Source organism: Kockiozyma suomiensis (genome assembly GCF_038497685.1).
Source record: "Kockiozyma suomiensis strain NRRL Y-17356 unplaced genomic scaffold V2V93scaffold_1, whole genome shotgun sequence".
Lineage (NCBI taxonomy): Eukaryota > Fungi > Ascomycota > Lipomycetes > Lipomycetales > Lipomycetaceae > Kockiozyma > Kockiozyma suomiensis.
This window is the reverse complement of record NW_027117664.1, coordinates 901,959-923,192: the sequence shown is the minus strand read 5'-3', so window position 1 is coordinate 923,192 and position 21,234 is coordinate 901,959. Positions and strand designations below refer to the sequence as shown.

Genomic DNA, 21,234 nt, shown 5'->3' with positions numbered 1-21,234 from the left:
AGCTATAATCGAACATGGCAAATGCGGGCGAACCTATACTGGGACACCTGATAAGGTCAATCAATGACTAAGAAGGTTTGTTTGAAACCATATTGCGTATCGGTCCCGGACAAACTTCATGGAACCAGTCACATGATTATTTATATAAACATAACTAATATAACGACTTCCAACAGCAACTACAGAGTGACTGTTGCAGCGTGCCCAGCGTTTGCTTAATGTGTGGAAAAGCCAGGAATTGACGAAACTCCTCTGAATCGATGACATCTTGCTACTCTTCGGAATATATTATTTCTGTGTTTTTAAGAATGCTTTATAAAGATGTGCAATTCAATAAATACAATCTATACATCAAATTCAAAATATAAATGAAAGAAATCTCATATGAGTTCATGCTATCAAAAAGAGCGATGACAACAAGAATATATGATCATACAATCCCAAAATATATAAACAAAAACGCCACAAAAATATATGTATCTGCAAATTCTAAAATGAATATACCCCAAGGTATCTTCCCTACTGAAAGATATGCCACAACCTCTCACAACTCCCTCTTCTTTAAATGAATGTAATGAGACCCGGCAAGTTTAATGCTCTTCGAGAGCTTGTAACTTGACGAGCTCGTAATAGCGCTCCTTCTTCGCCAACAGCTCCTGATGAGTTCCCTTCTCAACAACGCGGCCAGCCTCAAAAACAAATATAACGTCGGCATTCTGAATAGTTGAAAGACGGTGGGCAACAGCGATAGTTGTGCGTCCCTTGGCAGCAGCATCTAATGCAGCTTGAACGACTTTCTCCGACTCAGAATCAAGAGCAGAGGTGGCTTCATCCAGCAGCAGAACTTTAGGCTTACGCACAAGAGCACGCGCGATAGCAATGCGTTGCTTCTGTCCACCAGAAAGTAAGGCACCCTTTGAACCGCAAAGAGTCTCGTAACCTTCGGGCAAAGACATGATAAAGTCGTGGATATTTGCCTGCTTGCACGCTTCCTCAATGTCAGCGTCCGAGACTTCTCTGTGCGAGCCGAGCCTCACATTGTGGCGGATAGATCCAGCGTACAAAGTAGGTTCCTGAGAGACAAGCGAAATCACTTCACGGTACTTTGAGATTTTAAGCTCTGTGATATCACGTCCATCCAACAAAATCCGGCCGGCATTCGGCCTGTAAAACTCCTCGATCAGCGAAATCGTCGTCGACTTACCACAGCCTGAAGCACCAACTAAAGCAACGTATTGTCCAGCATTGATCGTCAGATCTAATCCGCGTAAAACAGGTACCTCCGGACGGGTCGGGTAACGGAATTGCACGTTGGAGAACTCGATATTGCCCTTGATATCCTCAGGAAGATCCTCTCCCTCCTGTGACCACGAGTCAATGGCAGGGACACGCTCAAGCAGAGTCTTGATATTCTTCGCAGCTTGAACGGCCTTGCCCAAGTCCGGAGCAAGGGAGAAAACAAAGCCAGCGGATTCAGCTCCAAAAACAATAGACATAAATACCAAGTAAAACTTGAACAGGGTGTATTCACCAGTGCCCAAAAGTGAACCACCGTACCAAGTAGCGAGGGCCATTATGAAAAAAATACTACCCTGGCACAGACCGTAGAAAAATGCTGACTTTAAACTAGAAGGACGGTTCTTGCTGATCATAGCCGATAATTTAGAATGATAAGTCTCCCATACATCAGTCTCTCTCGTCAAGGCGACGACAGTTCTAATCGAGCTAGTAGCCTCGCATGCAAAAGTGGAAGTAGTAGCGTTCTCAGTCTTGACCTTAGCCTCAAATTCGGAAAGGAGATAGAAACGATAAAATCCGCAGAAAAGTAAGACTGGAATACTGGCACTCAAGACCAAACCAAACTTCCATGCAATAGCAATTGAAATAATAGACGACACAACAACAGTCAAAAAAGCGTCAAGCATCTTGCCGAGGGTAATTCCACCGAGACCTTCAACGGCCTGAGCATCACGGGAGAGTGTTCCGGTCAACGATCCGACAGTGTTCTCATCATGGTCAAAAAAGCTGATCTCTTGGCGCAGCAGCTGCTGAAATGACATGTCACGAATTCTACGAACAAGCTTCGAAGAGGTGTATCCAAAGCAGGCTCCGGAAGTAAAGTTCGAAATACCAAGAGAGCAAGCAAGCAAAAACAAAAATCCGGCATTGCGCTGAAGAATGTACTTGAGGTACTCACGATCATAGATGCTGCCAATGGCTTCCATCTGGGCCCCCCAGATCAAACCAAGAGCTGGATATCCCATACCGTTCATGAAGCAGGCAAACATGCCGAGAGCATTCCAAGAAAGTTCCGGACGAGAAAGTTCATAAATAAATTTGAATGCTTCTCTGAAACTGGGCTCTGGTTGTTCCTCGGCATCAGTCATCTCATGATATGCCACAGACTGGCGAGTTTTAGTCTTGACAAGGTCAAGTCTGTTCGAAGTTTGATAGGCAGAAAGCTCAATTCCATCTTCTTCTGCGGCCATCTTCTCTTCATCAGTGATATTAGCCTGAGTCTTTTCCTTGAGTGTCTCAATTTGCTGCGCCTTGACAAGCTCACAGTACTCGCCATTAAGTGCTAACAATTCGTTGTGAGTTCCTTTCTCGAGAATGGTGCCCTTGCGCATAACAACAATGCAGTCAGCATCCTTAACAGTAGATAGTCGATGAGCGATGACGATAGTAGTGCGGTTCTTTGAGGCACGATCAAGAGCTTCCTGGACTACACCTTCAGACTTGGTATCAAGAGCAGAAGTGGCTTCATCGAGCAACAAGATCTTGGGGTCGGCAACAATAGCACGAGCAATAGCAATGCGCTGTTTTTGGCCACCAGACATCAAGAATCCACGCTCACCGACAGAAGTATCAAGACCTTCAGGGAACTTCTCGATGAAAGTCCAGGCGTTGGCCTGCTTGCAGGCTTCAATCACCAGAACCTCCTTCTCCTCACGCGAGCAAAATTCATATTTGGTTCCAATAAGGCCATAGGCTATATTTTCAAAGATAGAGCAAGCGAAAAGAGTAGGCTCTTGCTGAACAAGTGCAATGTTCTGACGAAGCCATTTGATGTTCAGAGAAGTGATGTCATGACCATCGAGTGAAACTTGACCATAGATAGGATTGTAGAACCGTTCGATAAGACCAATGATGGTCGACTTTCCAGATCCAGAAGAGCCAACTAAAGCCACTGTCTTGCCCGCAGGAATCTTGAGATTGAAGTTGTTCAGAATAGTAACATTCGGTCGCGAAGGATAAATGAATTTTATATCACGAAGCTCAATGTCACCTGTCAACTCAGGAAGAATAATACCACTCTCATCAGAAGAGTCAACTGCAGATACGCGGTCGATAGTAGTAAAAATCTTTGAGCCAGCAGCAATTCCAGAAGTCATAGACGAGAGATAAGGAGAGATAAGGGCAAACGAGTAAGCACCCTGGAAAATAGCAAAAATGATCTGTAAACAAAATTAGATGATATTCCGATAACGAGGTTAAGAGAAAGAGCCAACTCACCGTAATGATAGTGCCAGCAACGATTTCGCCGTTGGCAAGCATGCGGCCACCCTGCCAGTACGCCATAGCATCGGTAGAGAAGGAGCACAAATACATTGAGCCACTCATCAAGCCTACAGCAATTCCAGCCCAAATACCCCAATATTCACTGATCTTCAAAAAGTTGTTATAGGAAGCGCTCATGACTTCTTCGATACCAAATGCCTGCACAGTGCGGACGCTGGAGATAACTTCTTCGGCAAGAGTACCACCAACCGAGTATCCATCCTGAGCTTTCTTTTCATACTTGACCATGTATACGGTTGCAGCTCCCGTAGTTGTAATAATAGAGATGAGAATTACGAGCATGATAAAGGTCAAGATGTATGACTGAGAGAATGCCAAGGCCATGGCAGCGAAGAAAGTTGTTGTGTTTGCAATAATGAAGGCAACTTTCTCCGAGATAGCTTCCTGCACAAGAACGGTGTCGGCGGTTATGCGCGAAGTGATTTCACCGGAGCCAAGCTTATCAAAATATCCAATATTCTGCTTCAAAGTGGCGGCAAGGTAGTGCTCACGAATACGTGCAGAAAGAACCTCGCCACGGTCAATAAAAACAAAAGTTTTGATGTTTGAGAGAACAATGTCTCCAATACCTAGAAAAACAAGATAAAGGGCAAGGTTGTTGATGGTGCGCTGATACTCTTCATAAGTAATGGGCATAACCTCCATACCATAGGCATTTGTGGTGTTGTAATAAGAACCGTCGCTGTACGTGTATGACTCTGTGGTTGAATTGTACGAGACACCAGGCTGATAGTCAGTGAAGGAGTTAGTCACTCGACCAAACAAGAAAGCCATGACAGGCTTCAAGCATCCTTCGAGAACAGCGGCAATAATACCAATGAGCAGGATGACTCTGTCACGACCAGTTGCGTAGCGATAGAGAGTGAAGTAGTTGGAAGAGGAAGGTTGGGTCTCGACTTGTTCGCGGAGAACCTTTGCTTCATGCTCAGGTAAGCAAGCATACTCGTCATAAGCTTCTAGGGACGCGTAGGATTTGATAGACGGAGTCTTGCTGGAAGATTTCCGAAAGCGAAGTTTATCAAAGAAAGTAGAAGCCAGGGAAGAGCCTCCGGAAGATATAGAGCCTTCTGCGACATCAGACAAGCTTGTCGACGGATGTAACGGAGTCTTCTCGTCCATGATTTTTCTGTCGGCCATGCCCTAATGTTCTGCGGAAGTCAGGTCCCGTTAGTAAAGCGTCGAACGCGGTAGTTTTAGGTAGCAGAGTAGCGGTGGCAGCGCCAGCGGTGTCGACGCTATTAAGATTGAGTACATACCAGATCAGATGCGGTAGAATTCCTCAATGACAGTGGCACAAAGTCGACCTACACTGTGACAGGAAAAATAAAAGGCGCAAGCGTGAACAACGACAATTACAGAGACAAAATAATTCCGCAGAAGAGGAGCAGTGAGTATAGCATTTATCAATGGTTTCGCATCGTTATCGCTTCGAGAGGCCTGAGCGCCAGAGCTTGAAATCGCACTTACCTGAAAAGCGCAAGGCAGTCCATGCTGGAACCTGTTCATAGAAATTAGTATGCGGTGGTTACAAAACCAAAGTGGCCAATGTGATTCAGCAGTGAAATACTAACCGGATTAAGAAGTATGTTCCTTGCAGACATTTTGGGACCCCGAGCCGCGCGATCCATCGCCTTCTCGACAGCAAGCCAGCGAGCTAGTATAGTCGCTATCGTCGTGCTCCGTGAATAGGACCTCTGCACGGCTCACTCGCTGGGTGCTAAGATACGCGATCCTTTTTCGTACACAGATTCCGGATAGCGTGCCAGGTGAGCAGTAGCTGATTAGAACTCAGTGAGCTTTATCGCTTATCGCCAGCTTACTCATGGATAAATGAGTGTTCTTCTTGACTCTGTCATGCCTTCAGACTGGCACGCGCCGGACTCTGTTGCACTACAGGTGCACTTTTCTCTTCTTAAAAACCAGTTGTATTTGTTAAACCTGCAAACCTCCACCATTCAATAGTAGACTAGAGGCGCAGACTCGCTTTGTCATACTCTTCTCTATGCAGTGCGGAATGCCGATATCACTTGTTTCGCACAGAACAAAATCCGGCAGCTGTGGAACTGAGCGAATGCTCAAACTGCTTTCGGTCTCGCACAGGACAGCAGTAGAAAAGCAAGATGACGTTTATGGCGTAAATCATTGCAATGCGCTAATCAAGGCTGCTCACAGACTGCTCACAACGCCAGTGGCCTTTTATGTGGGCGTCTGCAGAGCTTCGATTTGGAAGATATGAGAGTTCAGTCTGTATTCTACGAAAATACTGTCTCTTCAATAAGAATACATAAGATATTGGCAGTTTGGCAGTGTTGAACCGGTATTATTGAAAGCGGATGTCGTGGAACTTATTTTACCAGAATGGTTCATGACCACTGTTTAGATAGCCTTGGCTTCTTACTTTGAACCACGACGCCTGGTCTGCGCTCTTGCTTGTGTCTCAGTAGTCAGATTAAATTGTATATTATTAATTGAAGAACGCGTATGGCAGATATTTATGACTAAAAGGAGCTTTTGCGGCACTATTGCAAGAGTCTGAAAAAATGCCGCGATAGAAGCAATTTTTATCAGTAGAGTAGCAAATGACACATAGAAACGAGTACATTCCATGAGCAAGTCCGGCAGTCTTTAGCGTAGACCTTTTGCGTCTTCCTTTTTAGATCAAGATGTCATGCGTCTCTACTTCTTTAAAGCATGTTAACAAGTGTAGTCCTATGAGACTAGGTGAATAGACAGCGCATCTCTCTTCCATCATTCTCTGGTAGACTCAGAATTCTACTTCCTGTAACAGTTCTCACCTGCTCTTTCGTATCATCTGATAATCGCTATAGATGTAGATGCGGATCTTGTGAGTCCAGCAGCTTCAAAATATCATAACTATACAATCGTAGCAAGATTGTTAAGAATATGCTTGGTTAATTTGGTACCTGCTGTAAATCAGTCGCTATTCCAGATTGCTAATATCAATATATTCTTTACTCCGCAGACTGCAGCGGCCGAATAGACAAATATTCCAGCGTCTATCACTCCATTCAAAATCAACAGATTCTTGTTGATGAGTAATTTTATTTGTAGACACTACATCCCACAAATAGAAGCTTCTCTAATTATCATTACGTTTATTCATGTCGGGGTGTATCGTGGCCACGGCTGTCAACGGCTTCACATCTCATACTACGCATATCCTCATCATTCTACTGTGCAATATGCCGCTCTCGTAGTCATATTTCTTCCTGGCCTAGAAAGTGGCTTCTCGACCGCGGGTAAAGATATCAGTAGCGGCAGAGGCATGACAAAGAATTGTTTGCTGTTCGATCTCATGTTGTTTTGGGCACGAGATCACGACGTCAAACCTTTTTCAGGTGTTGTTGTTTCTGTCGTTATAGAACCAATTTAGACCAAGTTTCAAAGTGTGACTGTTGGAATTATTGGAGCCTTCAAAAGTGCTCGTTCTTTCTTTTTTACTATTCTCATTTGTCTCTGTTGTCAAGTCCCTACTCCCGCATCATATGACTATATCGTGACCCGGCACTCTCTAACTACTATTTACTCTGGTTTGCAGTGAGCGCCACGTTTTCAGTGCTGCGCTTCTGCCGGCTTTGATTCCCGAGTTCGCTTGCTCCGCCGATGCCGCTTGCGTCGTCATCAACCAACTTTTCATCAAATTCATCATCCTCATTATCTAGCCCCACTTCTGCCGCATCGGCTACACAACCATCTAGCACTTCTAGTTTTTTACATGATAGAAATGTCGTTGTCGTGAACTCTCCCACAAGATCAACGCCGCCTAGTTCGCCACAACGAAGCCAGCCACCTGTTGGCGCTTTCTCTGCACACCAGGCCTCTGCCTTTTCTTCTCACCCTTCCCCGTTCGCTTCTCCGAGCCACTCTTCATTTTCTTCGCCGTCTAAAAAAATGAGAGACGATGTCGACGTTGTCTCTGCGGTCGGTGCGCTTGACTTGGATCAGCGAAGCTCGTCTACAATTATCAACGCGGATGCCTCGGCTTCGACCTCCTCATCTCGATCATCAGCCAAAGTACCCAGTTTATCAACTTCCTCAGTAGGAACTGTGTCTGATTCTTCCGAACGACAATCCCTTGACTCCGAGGCGCCGTCGGTGGACACATTGTCAGCTTCCGAAGAAAGTACGACCGGAAAGATATCTGCGCCTTCTCTAGACCTTGTCGTGTCGCAAATGGATGTCGACGTATATTCCGGACGCAAATCTATCGCTTGGTTTTCTATTCTTGAAGATATGGGCCAAGGCGCGTACGGCCAAGTAAAGCTTGCGCAGTACAAACCTCCAAAAATTGAGGTGTGTCAAATTGTCGTATGTAGTTGATATAGCTGGGATTATCACGATTGCTGACTAACAACATTTTGTGTCTGGATATAGAAAGTTGTGCTAAAATACGTAACAAAGAAAAGAATTTTGGTTGATACCTGGATCAGAGATCGCAAGCTTGGCACTCTTCCGCTAGAGATTCACGTTTTGAAATATCTGCAAAGCTATCGGCACAAAAATGTAGTTGACATGTTGGACTATTTTGAAGATGAAACAAATTATTACATAGAGATGGCTCCTCATGGTATACCGGGAATGGATCTCTTTGATTATATTGAGCTACGAACCGATATGGACGAGGACGAATGTCGAAGCATATTTTATCAAGTGGCTAGTGCGATTCATCATTTACACAGCGTAGGAGTGGTGCATAGAGATATCAAAGATGAAAATATTATTCTTGATGGGGATGGCAATATAAAGCTGATTGATTTCGGTAGCGCGACGTACATCAAAAATGGTCCATTTTCAGTCTTCGTTGGGACTATCGACTATGCAGCACCAGAAGTATTGCGTGGCCAGCTGTACAGTGGAAAAGAACAGGATGTTTGGGCAGCAGGTATTCTGCTTTATACCATTATATTTAAAGAGAATCCTTTCTACGACGGCACAGAAATTATGAATGCCGAATTGAGGATACCACATGTCGTGAGTGAAGAGAGCGTGGCATTAATTAAGAAAATGCTCAATCGCAACATCTCTGACAGGCCGACAATGGAGGAGGTTATGAGCGATCCTTGGATTAAAGAATACGTACCTCACTTGAGTTCTCCCTCTCAATCATCTAGGGAAGACTTGATCAATACGTCGGCTTCATAACTGTAGAAGTCTTCTGTATTTTTTTGTTTCGTTTTTGCATCGGCACGAGATAGAAGTGCTTTCTAAGAATACGAGAGCATATTTTTGTGGTTCCGCTTTTCTTTTTTTTATTTCGTGTTTCTATGTTTTTTTTTTTTTTTTTTTTTTGGCGTTTTCTGTGTTTAGAAGTGTCGTTTAGAAGTGTTTGCGTTTGTGGTAAATCGTCTGCACATGCACGCTCCTTTTCTTTTTATTTGCGTCAATGATTTTATTATGCTAGCGTAATTGTTTATCTTACGGGTATTATTCGTATCCCGGAGAGCAGACTTGCAAGCCGAGATTCAAAGTTGTGTCTTCTCGTTTGATCATACGCTTCATCGCACGCTTCATCGCTGCTACTGGGCGAAGGAGTTATAAGCGAGTTATATATTTTTTTATTTACGACAAACTTGTTATTTTACTTGATTTTAATCTGTCTTGTTTTTTGTTCTAGTCATATTGATTGTACATGCGTCATGCTATATGTTTTGATTTACGGAGTTCTTCCTTTTTTTTCCTATGCGCTTGTAAATGTTTTTAGTTGTACAATACAAATTTTAGAATTAATTCCGGATTCCCTGGGGACTTTTCTGTGCAATTAAACCGCAACGAAATAAAATTGATAATGAACGAGCGATTGCTATTTCTCCGCTCGCGAGGTTCATCATTACACTGCCACATATTCAAGCCACAGCTCGCTGGGCTTGTGCCTCCGCTCTCACGAAGTATCTGGCCATAAAGAGATTGGACAACTCATATAAAGATCGACAATACCTGTCGTATATCAGCATTCCACATCTTCCCATATTCTGTTATAAGTTTTCTATTTTATTAGCAGTATAACTTTCCTCTGTTTGTCGATATTTGGTTGTCATTGCCTTGTTAAATTCTGTTTGGTCTAGCCTTGTCTGATCGGCTGGGAGAGACTGACAGAGAGAGCGAGTCTAGCAAGGTGCGCTAATAAGATTAAACTGCTCTCATCGTGTCTTTTGTTGAAATTTAGATGAGCTCAAAGAAGGTAAGCGATTTGACTGTTCAAAGCACAAGTATATCTGCAGTTGCGTCAAAGTACTTTGTGGACAGCGTTGAGGAAGTTAGGTGGCTGGCATTTTGCCGATGGCATATTTCTCTCTCATATTTATGATTCGCGTGCTGACTTCTGTCTTTCATTCGATTTAGTTTAATTTACACCAAGAGATGGTGCAGTTAGGTGTGTGACTCTGTTTGAAAGAATGATAGTTCTGTCAACTATCCTACAAGGAGCTAATTTTACTAACATGAATACTCAGACGGACGGAGTACACCAGCTGCTGCATTCCTGAAATCATCTGCACGTTATCTCGATCAAAATCAAGGCTATAGGTATGACTTCAACTGAAATCTGTTTGATTGTTTATATAAAAGTGAATTACGAATCAGCTAACGTTGTGGCGGCTCAGACCTATAATGCTTTCCGACGATTCAAAGCCATTTGGCGCAGGCTATTCGCACGCTGACATATTAAGGTGAGCACTTATATTTATTGAGATGTATATAACAGGAGAGCAAAATAATAATATCTAATTCAGAGCGAGTGGACCGAAATCGAAAAACACAGGATTGCTAGAAACAGGAACAAGTGCCAAACTAGAGCGCAAGCCGACGTACACTGACCTCGATGATGACTGGGATGCCTCGCTAGATGGAGATGTAATGTCTCTGGGAATTAAACCGGTCACGTCATCCTCTTCTGCGCAGTCAGTTACCTCATACAACAGTACTTCGCCACCCCTTATAACATCTAGCCAAGCATCTTCAATAGCTCAGTCAGAACCAGTTCACTCACCACATGCGGATCTCTATACATTTTCCCGCCGGTCATCGCCAGGAGTTGGCTCATTAAAGCCGCAGTACGATCGTATTGTTAAAGACCCCGCTAACTCACTTCACATGATTTACCAGCCAGATGTGTCTTCTATTATTGACGCATCTCCAGCAGAGGTCGAGCTTTTGAATGCACGAATCGCGAGAATAAATAAGTTTAAGCGCGTGTTGCAGTCTTCGAATGTTGATATCTCGGCGCTGAGAAATCTCGCATGGTCGGGTATTCCAGACGAGCTGAGACCAATGTCGTGGCAGCTTTTACTTGGCTATTTACCGTCTAATACGGATAGACGTGTGTCTACTTTAGCTCGAAAACGGAAAGAGTATAGTGACGGTGTGCGACAGGCATTTGGCCTTTCGATGAGCGGCGTCGGAAATATGAGCGCAAACAGTGGCATTGATCAGGCTGTCTGGCATCAAATCAGCATCGACGTTCCTAGGACAAATCCGCATTTGAAATTGTATAGCTACGAATCTACACAGCGTGCTCTCGAGCGGATATTGTACGTGTGGGCTATTCGGCATCCAGCAAGTGGATACGTGCAAGGAATTAATGATCTCGTGACTCCATTTTTCCAAGTGTTTTTGTCTGCCTATGTTGATGCTGATGTGGAGTCGTATGATCCTGGTCGGTTGCCAAAGGATGTTCTGGATGTAGTTGAGGCCGATACGTTTTGGTGTTTGACAAAGTTACTTGATGGTATCCAGGACAATTATATTTTTGCTCAGCCCGGTATTCAACGACAAGTTGCCGCACTCAAGGATCTTACGCAACGAATTGATGCTGCACTTGCGCGGCATTTACAGCAAGAAAATGTCGAGTTTATTCAGTTCAGTTTCCGCTGGATGAATTGTTTGCTAATGCGAGAAGTATCGGTGAAAAACACAATTCGAATGTGGGACACGTATATGGCTGAAGGATCAACCGGGTTTTCCGAGTTTCATTTATATGTATGTGCTGCGTTTCTCGTGAAATGGTCAGCGCAAATACAGACTATGGATTTTCAAGAGATTATGATGTTTTTGCAAAGTCTGCCGACGCAAGATTGGGGAGAAAAAGATATTGAGCTATTATTAAGTGAAGCGTATATGTGGCAATCGCTATTCAAGAACGCGACAGCACATTTGCGACCTGGCGGGCCGTCATAGGTATTTTTTATTATTTCAAAATTCTTGCATTAAGCAAGTGATTTTCGAAGGGCGTTTCTGCTTTTTATTTTATTTCTTTTTTGGTATTTTTTTTTGTTTGTTCTAGCATATTCTGTTTCTGTAGTTTGCCATTTGAAAACAAGAGTGTTTATCTTGGGTTTTGATTTGATATTATGGGTGTGTAATTGGTATCTTTTATTATTTATTTATTGGTGGGTTGATGAAGCAAGTAGTGTACATTGTATCTTACAACTGTCTTGTTACGAGGCAAAGAGAAGAATGTGTAGAATAGAAAGGTTTTTAAAAAGATCGAACTAGATAATTTCTATATACATATTTAAAATAATTACAACAGACATAAGATAGTCGACTATAGCCGCGGAATAGCACGGTGATGCGCACTTAGAAGTCCCGCCGCTCTAGCTCTCTTGATTGCCTTTGACAACCGTTTTTGATTCTTCGGCGAAGTTCCGGTAGATTTTCCAGGTAATATCTTACCAATAGGAGAGACGTATGAACTCAAGAGAACAGCGTCGGTCCACATATCGAGCGGGTTGATACCGGCAAGTTTGAACATGTCTCCTTTGAAAAGCGGCATCTCTCTTGGTGTCCGAAAAGAGTTCAAATCGTACGGATTGAGAATCTCTCCGGCATCGTATTTTTTTGATCGAATGATTCGAGCTTCTTCAGCTTCAACGACAAGTTGTCGATCAAGAGCAGGCGGGATCCCGGGTAGTGGTCCAACGATGGTGGGATATTTTGTATCAGGGTGATCGTTATAACGACGCGCGTTGGTTGCTGCTTGAAAATTACGCGCTCGGGCACGCGTGTTTCGCTCGAGGTGATTTATCGTTTTGAAAACTGCGCTCGAGCTCGAGCTCGAGCGTGAAGAGTTGCCGCTTAGAATTGAGGAAGATGATGGTCCGGAGCTGTCGAGTGATGACTTATCTGGCGTATCTGTCTCATTGTTGAATGAGTTGTTGCTGGCGCGAGTGACTGTGCTTTGTGAAAATGCTCGAGTAGATGTCTGAAGAGATAGAGGATATGTTGGTTGACCAAAGAGGATGCAAGTGCTCTTAGAAAGAAGTGATGAAGCAGACATGCGGAACGACAATGCCATGGTATCCGCAATCAACAAAAAAAGGGAATCTGCTACAGATTCTCTTCTCGTATTCAGAAATATCAGAGAATGATGTAGCAAATTGCAGTCGCCAGAATATGTTTTTAACTCTGGTGCTCTGTAACTGACGATTGCGTCCCACTTTCGAGGTCCGGATTTTTTTCTTCGGAGCCGAGCCAGCTTAGAAATTCTTGGGTTAGGGTCTACTTATAAAAAGTAAGTATATCGATAAAATACACTCTGGATAGTATAAAGAAATAAAAATACAAAAGAAAAAGAAAAAGACGTTTGATTTGCTATCTATATACAGTCACTCCGAAAGTAATCGAACAATATGTGCATGGCCTTCTTCATTGGCATAATCGGCAGCTATTCTACCAAAATTATCTCTCGCTGTCCTATCAACGCCCTTTTGCAACAAAAAGCTCACTATGCCTTCTCGTCCACTAACTGCGGCATAAAAAAGCGGCGTCCAACCTTTCTCTAAGTCTCTAGCATTCTCAAGGTCGGTAATTGTTCCTCCCTCTTCTGAATATCTTTCTAAGAGCTCCCACACGCGCTCTTCGTCTCCGGTAAAGCATGCGTCGAAGAGAGCTTCATGCAGACGTAGATTAGGATTTTGAGCATATATCCGTTCTTCTCGGAGTGTAGGGCGTATATCGTAGTCTGTTTCAATGCCGCCGTCGCTTTTGACTGTCGCGAGAAGTTGCGCGGATGGGTCATCGGGAATGATTTGCGCGTGGCATGCTGGACAGAATGTATCGGGCTCAGTATGTGCCAAAAAACAAGTCCAGTGGTAGTGATGCTGTGAAGGACACATATTCAAAATCACGTCGTCCGGCACTAAGTCAGCTACAGCGTCGTGTTGGTGTCCTGAGGAAGAACATGCACCGGCGTCCATTTCCATGTCTTGATCGTCATCAGACGAGTCGTCTAGTGCGGGATCGGATGGAATCCATATTGACTCTCGGCACAGTTCGCATAAGGTGCTATCTGGTGGCATTGTCATCGTCGAATGACTGTATTTCAGTAAGATGGGTAAGATCTATCTCAATGAAAGTAGGACCAGCATGTAAACTGCCTATTTGTATTTTTTTTTTATTTCGCGAGCCGCACGATGAGCTGAGATTTACTAGACAAATTCTACGCGATCGATAGATGAGATAAAAGTGAACCGGCGTGAGGATCTATATTCATCTTGAATTTGATTACATTCTTTGCAATAATTTAAAATAATTTATAATTTCCACATGATTACTTTATCAATGAAACGGCAACAGCAGTCAAAGCCAGTCAAGCAGACTCATAATATCATCATTGTCAGGAACAATGTCTCTAGCAGTCCAGTATTGTCTCAAATAAAACCTTGTGATGAACATGAAAGAAGAAGCTAAACCAAAACTAAAATTTTCGGGAGGAAGGTCTCTGCTTCTTCAGCAGATAAAGAGATCTAGGAGCATGTAGTCACGTTGTGTGTTCAATAATCTCTTCCCTTCCGTGAATTTTCATGCTTTTTTTTTAGCTGGACATTCCTCACAAAAAAATCGCTAAATATACGACGAAATACACAAAAATAAAGGATATCATAATGGTATACCATAGATCTGAGACCAGAATAGCAGCATCGTATTTATCTTTTTATAAGAAACAGCAACTGTCGGTCTGCACAGCAAATGTACGCACAGAATTATACCGACCGCAGCGACTCAATCAGTCAATCAATCAATCAGTCAATTATGTCGGCAATTGTCTAATCAGCAGCTAGAATAACGAACATGTCCAGCCAAAGCGACGTCATCGGTCGGCTCCAGACCGCACGTTCCCTAACCGCCGCTACCCCACTTCTGATGCACCCGGCAGTGTGAGAGATAAAGCCATAAAGCGTAAACAGCCTCGGAGAATCGAACGCGGCGGAAATCAGATATGCTCTATCTTTTTAGTCCGTCTGCGAGACTTCTTCCGCTTTCTTCTCCTCTTCTTCCTCCCGTTCTTCATCCATCTTACTTCTCTCACTCTCTTCCTTCCCGATCTCTTCTCAATTATCTATCAAAATGGTCAAGGCTGGTACGTAGGCAATTTTTCCGGAGGCAATCGCTTCTATGCTCCCCTTTTGCAGTCTACTCAGCCGTCGCAATAGTAAGGCGGTGCGGACCTCGGGTGTGCTTTACTCATTCCCCTAGGTCAATTCGCTCGATCCGATTTGCTTTAGCTGCTGATCCAATTGCAATCGTCTGTATCCCGAGATCAACTGACTAACCAGAAATAATTCTATTTAGTTGCTGTCGTTCGCGGAGACTCTAGCGTCACCGGCACTGTTACCTTCGAGCAGACTGCCGAAGGCGCTCCCACCAAGGTCTCGTGGGATATCAAGGGCAATGACGCCAACGCTCTCCGCGGCTTCCACGTGCACGAGTTTGGCGACAATACCAATGGCTGCACCTCTGCCGGCGGCCACTTCAACCCTTTCGGCAAGACCCATGGTGCACCCACCGACGAAACCCGTCACGTTGGTGATCTCGGCAACTTCTCGACTGACGCCGCTGGTAATGCCGTCGGCTCGGTCGAGGATAAGCTCGTTTCTTTGATTGGACCCCAGTCTGTTCTCGGACGCACTGTCGTCATCCACGGTGGTGTCGATGATCTCGGAAAGGGCGGTCACCCTGACTCGCTCAAGACCGGTAACGCTGGTCCTAGACCTGCTTGCGGTAAGTCTCCTCAACATTCTTTGCAATCAAATCTGACGCAAGTATACTAATCATCTTGAAATCCCAGGTGTCATTGGCATTGCTGCTTAAATGCAAAATAGTTGTAGCTACTATCAGAATAATAGTAACTCTCAAGAGCACTTGACTGTGTTTGAGTCGTGGAATAAAAACTGCTTTTAAATATCACGATTGTTGCTCGTAATTCACAGTCTGTGGAAAGTAGTCAGTAAATGAGCTCAAATCATATAAAGATTAGCAGATCCAGGCTATCGCTTCATCTTAAATTAAGACCAAGTCTTGAATCAAGAGGGATAGTGGTGAAATGTGATTCTGTATTATGTAGTATATACAATAGGAAATCTCCAGTGTTTCTTTTTTTCAAAAATATCAAAAAAATGCAGAACAAAACAGATTGATAAGAAAACAATTAATGCGGTAGAACTTTTTTTATCTTCGTCTCATCTCCAATAAATGACCAAAAACTTTTTACTTCTTTTTCTCTTCACTCGCTTTTATAGTTTTGACAACAAATTAACTTACTCATCATCAGGAGTAACGTCTCCATACTCCCAAATTCCTTTCCTCTCCCTCTTTGCAGCCTCAGCAGCCCTTCTAAGTTCCTCAGTGACAGCCGATCCAACAACAGTTCTCTCGGGAGACTTTCGCAGCGCCTTATCGCTAGGAACATAAACCCATCCATCTTCGGCAAGACGCACATTGACACTCTTCTCCATTGCGGCAGCACTGACTAGTTCCATTGTCGGCACGCCAGAAGCGTCGGTTGTGCCGTCGGTAACGGCGACAAGGCGCTTGACGTTGCCCGATACGCTCGCGACGAGAACTTCAGGCGCAGTCCAGACTTGGTCGTAAAATACAGTGACCGCGTCATCGAGATATTCTGGAGCAAAATCAGGAAACTTGACAATACGAAGCACACCAGGTTTTGCTAACGCCGGGATACCGGATGAAGCAGGCGTGCAATTCGCTGGCAGAACACGAAGTTTGGCGAAGGGCGCCGCACGTACAATAGTGCCAAAGTCAATTGACGACAAAGTTGCCGATTTCTTGGGGATATCAAGCGCAGTGACTTTAAAGCGACTGGGAAGGGTCGTCTCGGGAAGGAGGTAGGTTACCAGATCGCCGATGCGAGGGCGCGGAGTGGATAATGGAGCCGGTGCAGATGCCGAGAGAGTCGATGTCAGATTTTTCAGTTTTGTGAGAGCTGTAAAATAAATAGTTATTAGTGTCTCTTAGCTCGAGATGAAAAAATGCTTTATATAAACATACAGTCGTTAAGAACAACATAAGAAAACGATCCGTCATCCGCAACATGCGTTACGGCGATGTTCAAGTACTGGCTAGCTTTGGCCCCGGATCCAGAAACAGCAGGCGCAGTAGCAGCCGCGGCCGTAGTGGTGGTGGCAACAACTTCCTTAGCTTTGCCTTTATCATCTTTCCAAAGACCCTTCTTTGCAAGAGCAGCCGCATCCTCTGCAGCGCGGAACTGGCTAGCGACACCAGCCTCTGCAGCAGAGTACTCGTCAAAGCTAGCAAGGCCTTCTTCAAGCAACGTTTTCGCAAACGTATCTTTAGTCCCGGGGACATGAAGCAGACCAAAAAACCCACCAGAGTGGTCCGCATGCGTAACATCAATCTCGACATCGCGCTGCAAGAGTCTACGCGCAGAAAATTCTCTAGCCTCATCTCCAAACGGCTCAGATTTCTCTCCAGCGGGACTATTGAGCATTGCCACGCGCGGAGTATTAACTCCGGCAAGAATGAACTTAACACGAGCATTCTCGCGCGGCAAGAGTAAGCGCAGCCGGCTACCGGTGTTTACAAACTCGACAACGGCAGGCACACGTTTCTGGCGCTGCAGCGAGGGCAAGAAAGCTGCCGCGCGCGTATTCGACTCAGAAGCATTGACTACCCGATCAGGAGGTAGAGGTGTACCCGAGTGGAATCCCGCCTTGGCCTTGATGGCCGCCGCCTCCTTCTCGAGCAACTCATCCCAGATGGGTGAACGATCATCAACTTCTCCCTTACGATGACGAATCACAGTAGCATATCCAGCTTCAACGACGATGGCGGCAAGATCAGCAGAACTAAATCCACTAGGCACCTTCGCGAGCTCGACAACAGCCATATCGCGTTCGTCAAAGTTCTCAAACTTGGGACGCGTGTGCAGAACCGTGACTTTGACATGCTTTCCAATGATTAACTTGCGAACAAATTCGCGAGCGGCCGAGACGTATGACGATTGCTTGGCGTCATTGGCACGAGGCCCGCGCACACTGGCAAGCTGCATGACTTTTTCATCGCCAGATGAAGTGCGTACTGCGAGCGTATCCGCCGAGATGATACGGGCGACAACGGCAGAGTAGGACTTATCACTTGCCAAGGATGCAGAGCTCGGAGTACTAACCGCTATACCGTGCCAAAGATTGATGCCTTTTGCGCGAGCAGTACGCTCGGCTGCGCGAAGAGTACCCATTGCGGCGGCACCAAGCAAGTTAGACTGCCAGTCGCTAACTGTAGCAAGACCACTCTCAAGAAGTTTGTCGGCGATCAGACCGACCGGATGACGCACGATGGCAACAAGAGCACCCTGCTGCGACGCGCCAAGAACTTCTACAGACACGCTGCGCTGCAGTAAGCGCGCCTCAACGAACCATTTCGCGGCGTCGCCATAGGGTTCACCTTGCTGATCGCTAGAGTCCGCGTTGACGGGCGACGAGCGCGGGCAACGGATACCGGCAAGCAAGAGAGGCACTTGAACGTGCAGCCTAGGGAGGACGATGCGGGCGAGGATACGGTCGCCATTGAGAATACGCTCGACAACAGCGTCGAGAGGTTTACCCTTGTTCTGCTCGACGAAATTCAGCGGTAAATCGTAAGTGGCGTCATAACTGTCAAACGAGGAAGAAGGTGCATGCAGCCCGACGGCGGCGTCGACGGCAGCAGCTTCGAGCTGGCGATAGTGCTCCAGGATTTCGTTTGGCTCAGTGTCCTGCTTTCCGCCGCGATCACGGACACGTACGGTTCCGGCGGATATCAGAGTTTCGACGACGTTTGTGCGAGATCCATCGGCGGAGGGGAGGTAGACGACACCGTACTCTCGATTGGAGGTGGGGACGGTGTAGAGGATCTCGCATTGGACGAGTTGGCCGACGAGCAGCAGGCGAAGATGCTCGCGGGATTGGAATGCGAAGGGCTGGAAGGGTATACAAATTAGTAAACGGTTTGACACAAAAAGAGAGTATGTGTGCGTTATAGAGGAGAAGAGAGACAAGGCGAGATCAGAGATGATAGATAATATACTAGTGAACCAACAAGGTACCAGCCATGATGATTGGCAGAAACAGGTAATTTGCTCACAATGAGCTCACCGATCTGCCACCACACGAGCAGTAAGGAAGTATACAAGGGAATGCTCCGGGCAAATGACACATGAAAAAATAGCAATGAAGGATAAGCATACTTCGTCGGGATCGTCGCGTCGCAGACGCGGAGCAGAGACGTAGGCGAAGGCGAGGATGCGCTCGGAGGGCGCCTTGCCGGGCTGGGGCTGGCGTGCTGGCGTGAGCACCAGGGTATCGCCTGAAAGGGCAGCCTTGACCTTGGCGGTAAATACGGTCATGAAGCAGTTGAAAAGAGAAGAAGTAGCAAATGGAGACTATGAGGGTCGGGAGAGATAGAAAGACAACAGGCGAGGATGGAAGATAAATTGTCGAGAGCAGTGGAGCATCAGGGAAGACTGCATAGTCATTAATTACATAATTGACGATTAAATAGCCATCGAAAAGGAGAGCAAACTGGAAGGAGACGGAGCCAATGCGGCTGGGCGCGCGGCTCGGAGTGCGGGTTGCCGCAGCGTTTGCGGCCGGAGGAATGAGAGGATACTAGAGAGAGAATGAGAATATATTGCAGTAATAGAATGAAACAATTATTGACTATGATACTGTAATAATCTCGACAGACGCTGACTCAAAACCACAAGCAACGCAGAAAAGAGATGAGAGACTGGGAGCTGAGACTAGATATTAGGCCGGGTAACGTTGGCTGGGCCCCGCCTGCGCCGCTGGATTCTCGCCGCCTTTCTCTCTCTTCTTCCTTCTCTTCCTCCTTCCTTCTTCTTATCCCATCTCTTCTCCACCCCTCCTCCTCCGGCCTCTTCTGATATTATGGCTCTCAGTTCAGAGTACCAAGGTGCAATCGCTCTTTTAGACCTCGACCGCCAGACCCAGCAGGGACAGACTCCGCCCGCGCAGCAAGGCGCACACGGTCCGCTCCCGCGCATCGTCATGCCCGACGACGACGATACCGGCCGTCGTTCCGCAAGTCGCGCTCGAAATCGCCCGACGATAGCTGATCTTCTCTCTGACTCTTCTGAGAGGCAGCAGCAGCAACAGCAGCAGCAACAGCAGCAGCAACAGCAGCAGCAACAGCAGCAACAGCAGCAACAGCAACAACAGCAATCGCAGGCGTCGGTCTACGCTAACGCGGCAAACCCGCCCATCGACACCCAGCTGCTCTCGCCTGTCTCCTCTGCTGCTTTTTCTTCCGCAGCCGGTATCTCTCAGTCTGCAAACGCATTTGCTTACTCACCCTCGCCGGTTTCGCCGCAGCTTGCTCTTCCCCCGCTGCCGGCTATGCAGCAGGTCGAATACCAGTCTCAGCAGCAAGCACCACAGCAGCAGCAATACCACGCCCATATGCAGCAGATGCAGCAGCCACCTACCGACCCCGCTCTTACTGGAGGCGCGTCTGGCGGCGTGGTCATTCCCGCCAACCCGGTCCGTTCAGGCGCAAACTCCAATGCGGAGCTTAGTATGCAATCTGGAGGACGCCCTCCGACTCCGCCTTCACGTCGTGACCTGCGTGCATACCAAAAGGCTGTCGGCTCACCGGCCGCTTCTCGAGGTGCTCAGCATCAGCATCAGCAGCAGCAGCCCGGTTCTCCTGGTGCCTCATCTGGACAAACGCCGTCTGCGTCACGTCCGTACAAGTGCCCGCACGTCGGCTGCAAGTGGACATTCGCCCGGCATTCTGACCAGCGCCGCCACTTGCGCTCGCACTACTCGCCCAATTTCCACTGCCCGTACTGGCGCACTGACCCTACTTGCCACCGCAATGGAGGTGCGTTTAACAGACTTGACGTGCTTAAGCGGCATCTTCGGCTCGTGCACTTTGTGCAGCTTAAGGACTCAGATGCTGGATGGTGCAGACTTTGCCAGAAGATGTTTGCTAGTCCGCGCGTCTTTGTCGAGCATTGCGAGAAGTGCGCAGATTCTGTACAGCCTACAGAATGGAAGAAAGTTGAGGGTGAGCCGATACCTCAGGGCCATTGATAGGTGCAATGTCTGAGTAATGTGATGCTATCTGTTGTTGTTTGTATTTTTATTTACGGGACCATTATGTTCACTTTCATGGGTGTATTACTTTTTGTTGAATTTTTTTTGTGTATGCGTGTGCCATGTTTTTCTAATTCCTTCTGTTATTTTGATTGTCAATGTATTTCGTCTTTTGTACGTCGTTGTTTGTTGTGCACTGTGCCTTTTTGAGCCGTACGATACTGTAACAACATAATGTGATTCTTCTCTTTTATTTCAAATTAGTAAAGTTTTTATTTTT

General features: G+C 46.0%; 8 protein-coding genes across 8 annotated transcripts; 4 read left to right on the top strand and 4 right to left on the bottom strand.

Annotated features, from left to right (window-relative positions):
- Positions 1–276: 276 nt before the first annotated feature.
- V2V93DRAFT_362783 (P-loop containing nucleoside triphosphate hydrolase protein) lies at positions 277–5,141 on the bottom strand. Its single transcript, XM_066908432.1, has 3 exons — positions 4,839–5,141; positions 3,517–4,730; positions 277–3,458 (listed from the first exon to the last, which is right to left on the bottom strand). Exons 2-3 carry the CDS (start codon positions 4,717–4,719, stop codon positions 591–593), a joined length of 4,071 nt encoding a protein of 1,356 aa, XP_066768651.1. The 5' UTR covers positions 4,720–4,730; positions 4,839–5,141; the 3' UTR covers positions 277–590.
- A 1,916-nt stretch (positions 5,142–7,057) lies between these two features.
- On the top strand, positions 7,058–8,892 carry V2V93DRAFT_362778 (kinase-like domain-containing protein). The gene is made up of 2 exons (XM_066908431.1): positions 7,058–7,896; positions 7,978–8,892. The coding sequence occupies exons 1-2, from the start codon at positions 7,207–7,209 to the stop codon at positions 8,743–8,745; spliced, it is 1,458 nt and encodes a 485-aa protein (XP_066768650.1). The 5' UTR covers positions 7,058–7,206; the 3' UTR covers positions 8,746–8,892.
- Positions 8,893–9,325: 433 nt separating this feature from the next.
- Positions 9,326–12,105, top strand: V2V93DRAFT_362777 (rab-GTPase-TBC domain-containing protein). The gene is made up of 5 exons (XM_066908430.1): positions 9,326–9,781; positions 9,943–9,973; positions 10,053–10,125; positions 10,203–10,268; positions 10,332–12,105. The coding sequence occupies exons 1-5, from the start codon at positions 9,767–9,769 to the stop codon at positions 11,773–11,775; spliced, it is 1,629 nt and encodes a 542-aa protein (XP_066768649.1). The 5' UTR covers positions 9,326–9,766; the 3' UTR covers positions 11,776–12,105.
- V2V93DRAFT_362774 (mitochondrial 37S ribosomal protein bS18m) lies at positions 12,051–13,035 on the bottom strand. Its single transcript, XM_066908429.1, has one exon. It carries the CDS (start codon positions 12,893–12,895, stop codon positions 12,146–12,148), a length of 750 nt encoding a protein of 249 aa, XP_066768648.1. The 5' UTR covers positions 12,896–13,035; the 3' UTR covers positions 12,051–12,145.
- A 124-nt stretch (positions 13,036–13,159) lies between these two features.
- On the bottom strand, positions 13,160–14,042 carry V2V93DRAFT_362772 (uncharacterized protein). The gene has a single exon (XM_066908428.1). The coding sequence runs from the start codon at positions 13,902–13,904 to the stop codon at positions 13,206–13,208; it is 699 nt and encodes a 232-aa protein (XP_066768647.1). The 5' UTR covers positions 13,905–14,042; the 3' UTR covers positions 13,160–13,205.
- A 761-nt stretch (positions 14,043–14,803) lies between these two features.
- V2V93DRAFT_362768 (superoxide dismutase) lies at positions 14,804–16,076 on the top strand. The gene is made up of 3 exons (XM_066908427.1): positions 14,804–14,959; positions 15,172–15,600; positions 15,668–16,076. The coding sequence occupies exons 1-3, from the start codon at positions 14,947–14,949 to the stop codon at positions 15,688–15,690; spliced, it is 465 nt and encodes a 154-aa protein (XP_066768646.1). The 5' UTR covers positions 14,804–14,946; the 3' UTR covers positions 15,691–16,076.
- Positions 16,077–16,136: 60 nt separating this feature from the next.
- Positions 16,137–19,240, bottom strand: V2V93DRAFT_318919 (uncharacterized protein; the record flags this gene model as incomplete). The annotated part of the gene is made up of 3 exons (XM_066907257.1): positions 16,137–16,822; positions 16,888–18,814; positions 19,082–19,240. 3 exons carry the CDS (start codon positions 19,238–19,240, stop codon positions 16,137–16,139), a joined length of 2,772 nt encoding a protein of 923 aa, XP_066768645.1.
- A 544-nt stretch (positions 19,241–19,784) lies between these two features.
- On the top strand, positions 19,785–20,951 carry V2V93DRAFT_319829 (uncharacterized protein; the record flags this gene model as incomplete). The annotated part of the gene is made up of 1 exon (XM_066907289.1): positions 19,785–20,951. One exon carries the CDS (start codon positions 19,785–19,787, stop codon positions 20,949–20,951), a length of 1,167 nt encoding a protein of 388 aa, XP_066768644.1.
- Between the last annotated feature and the right edge of the window lie 283 nt (positions 20,952–21,234).

Coding starts and splice junctions, on each gene's coding strand:
- V2V93DRAFT_362772 (XM_066908428.1), bottom strand. CDS start 13,904: ATGACAATGCCACCAGATAGCACCTTATGCGAACTGTGCCGAGAGTCA.
- V2V93DRAFT_362774 (XM_066908429.1), bottom strand. CDS start 12,895: ATGGCATTGTCGTTCCGCATGTCTGCTTCATCACTTCTTTCTAAGAGC.
- V2V93DRAFT_362777 (XM_066908430.1), top strand. Junction 9,974..10,052: donor CCAAGAGATGGTGCAGTTAG/GTGTGTGACTCT, acceptor ATGAATACTCAG/ACGGACGGAGTACACCAGCT. Junction 10,126..10,202: donor GATCAAAATCAAGGCTATAG/GTATGACTTCAA, acceptor GTGGCGGCTCAG/ACCTATAATGCTTTCCGACG.
- V2V93DRAFT_362778 (XM_066908431.1), top strand. CDS start 7,207: ATGCCGCTTGCGTCGTCATCAACCAACTTTTCATCAAATTCATCATCC. Junction 7,897..7,977: donor ACAAACCTCCAAAAATTGAG/GTGTGTCAAATT, acceptor GTCTGGATATAG/AAAGTTGTGCTAAAATACGT.
- V2V93DRAFT_362783 (XM_066908432.1), bottom strand. CDS start 4,719: ATGGCCGACAGAAAAATCATGGACGAGAAGACTCCGTTACATCCGTCG. Junction 3,459..3,516: donor TTGCTGGCACTATCATTACG/GTGAGTTGGCTC, acceptor TTTTGTTTACAG/ATCATTTTTGCTATTTTCCA.
- V2V93DRAFT_362768 (XM_066908427.1), top strand. Junction 15,601..15,667: donor TGGTCCTAGACCTGCTTGCG/GTAAGTCTCCTC, acceptor TTGAAATCCCAG/GTGTCATTGGCATTGCTGCT.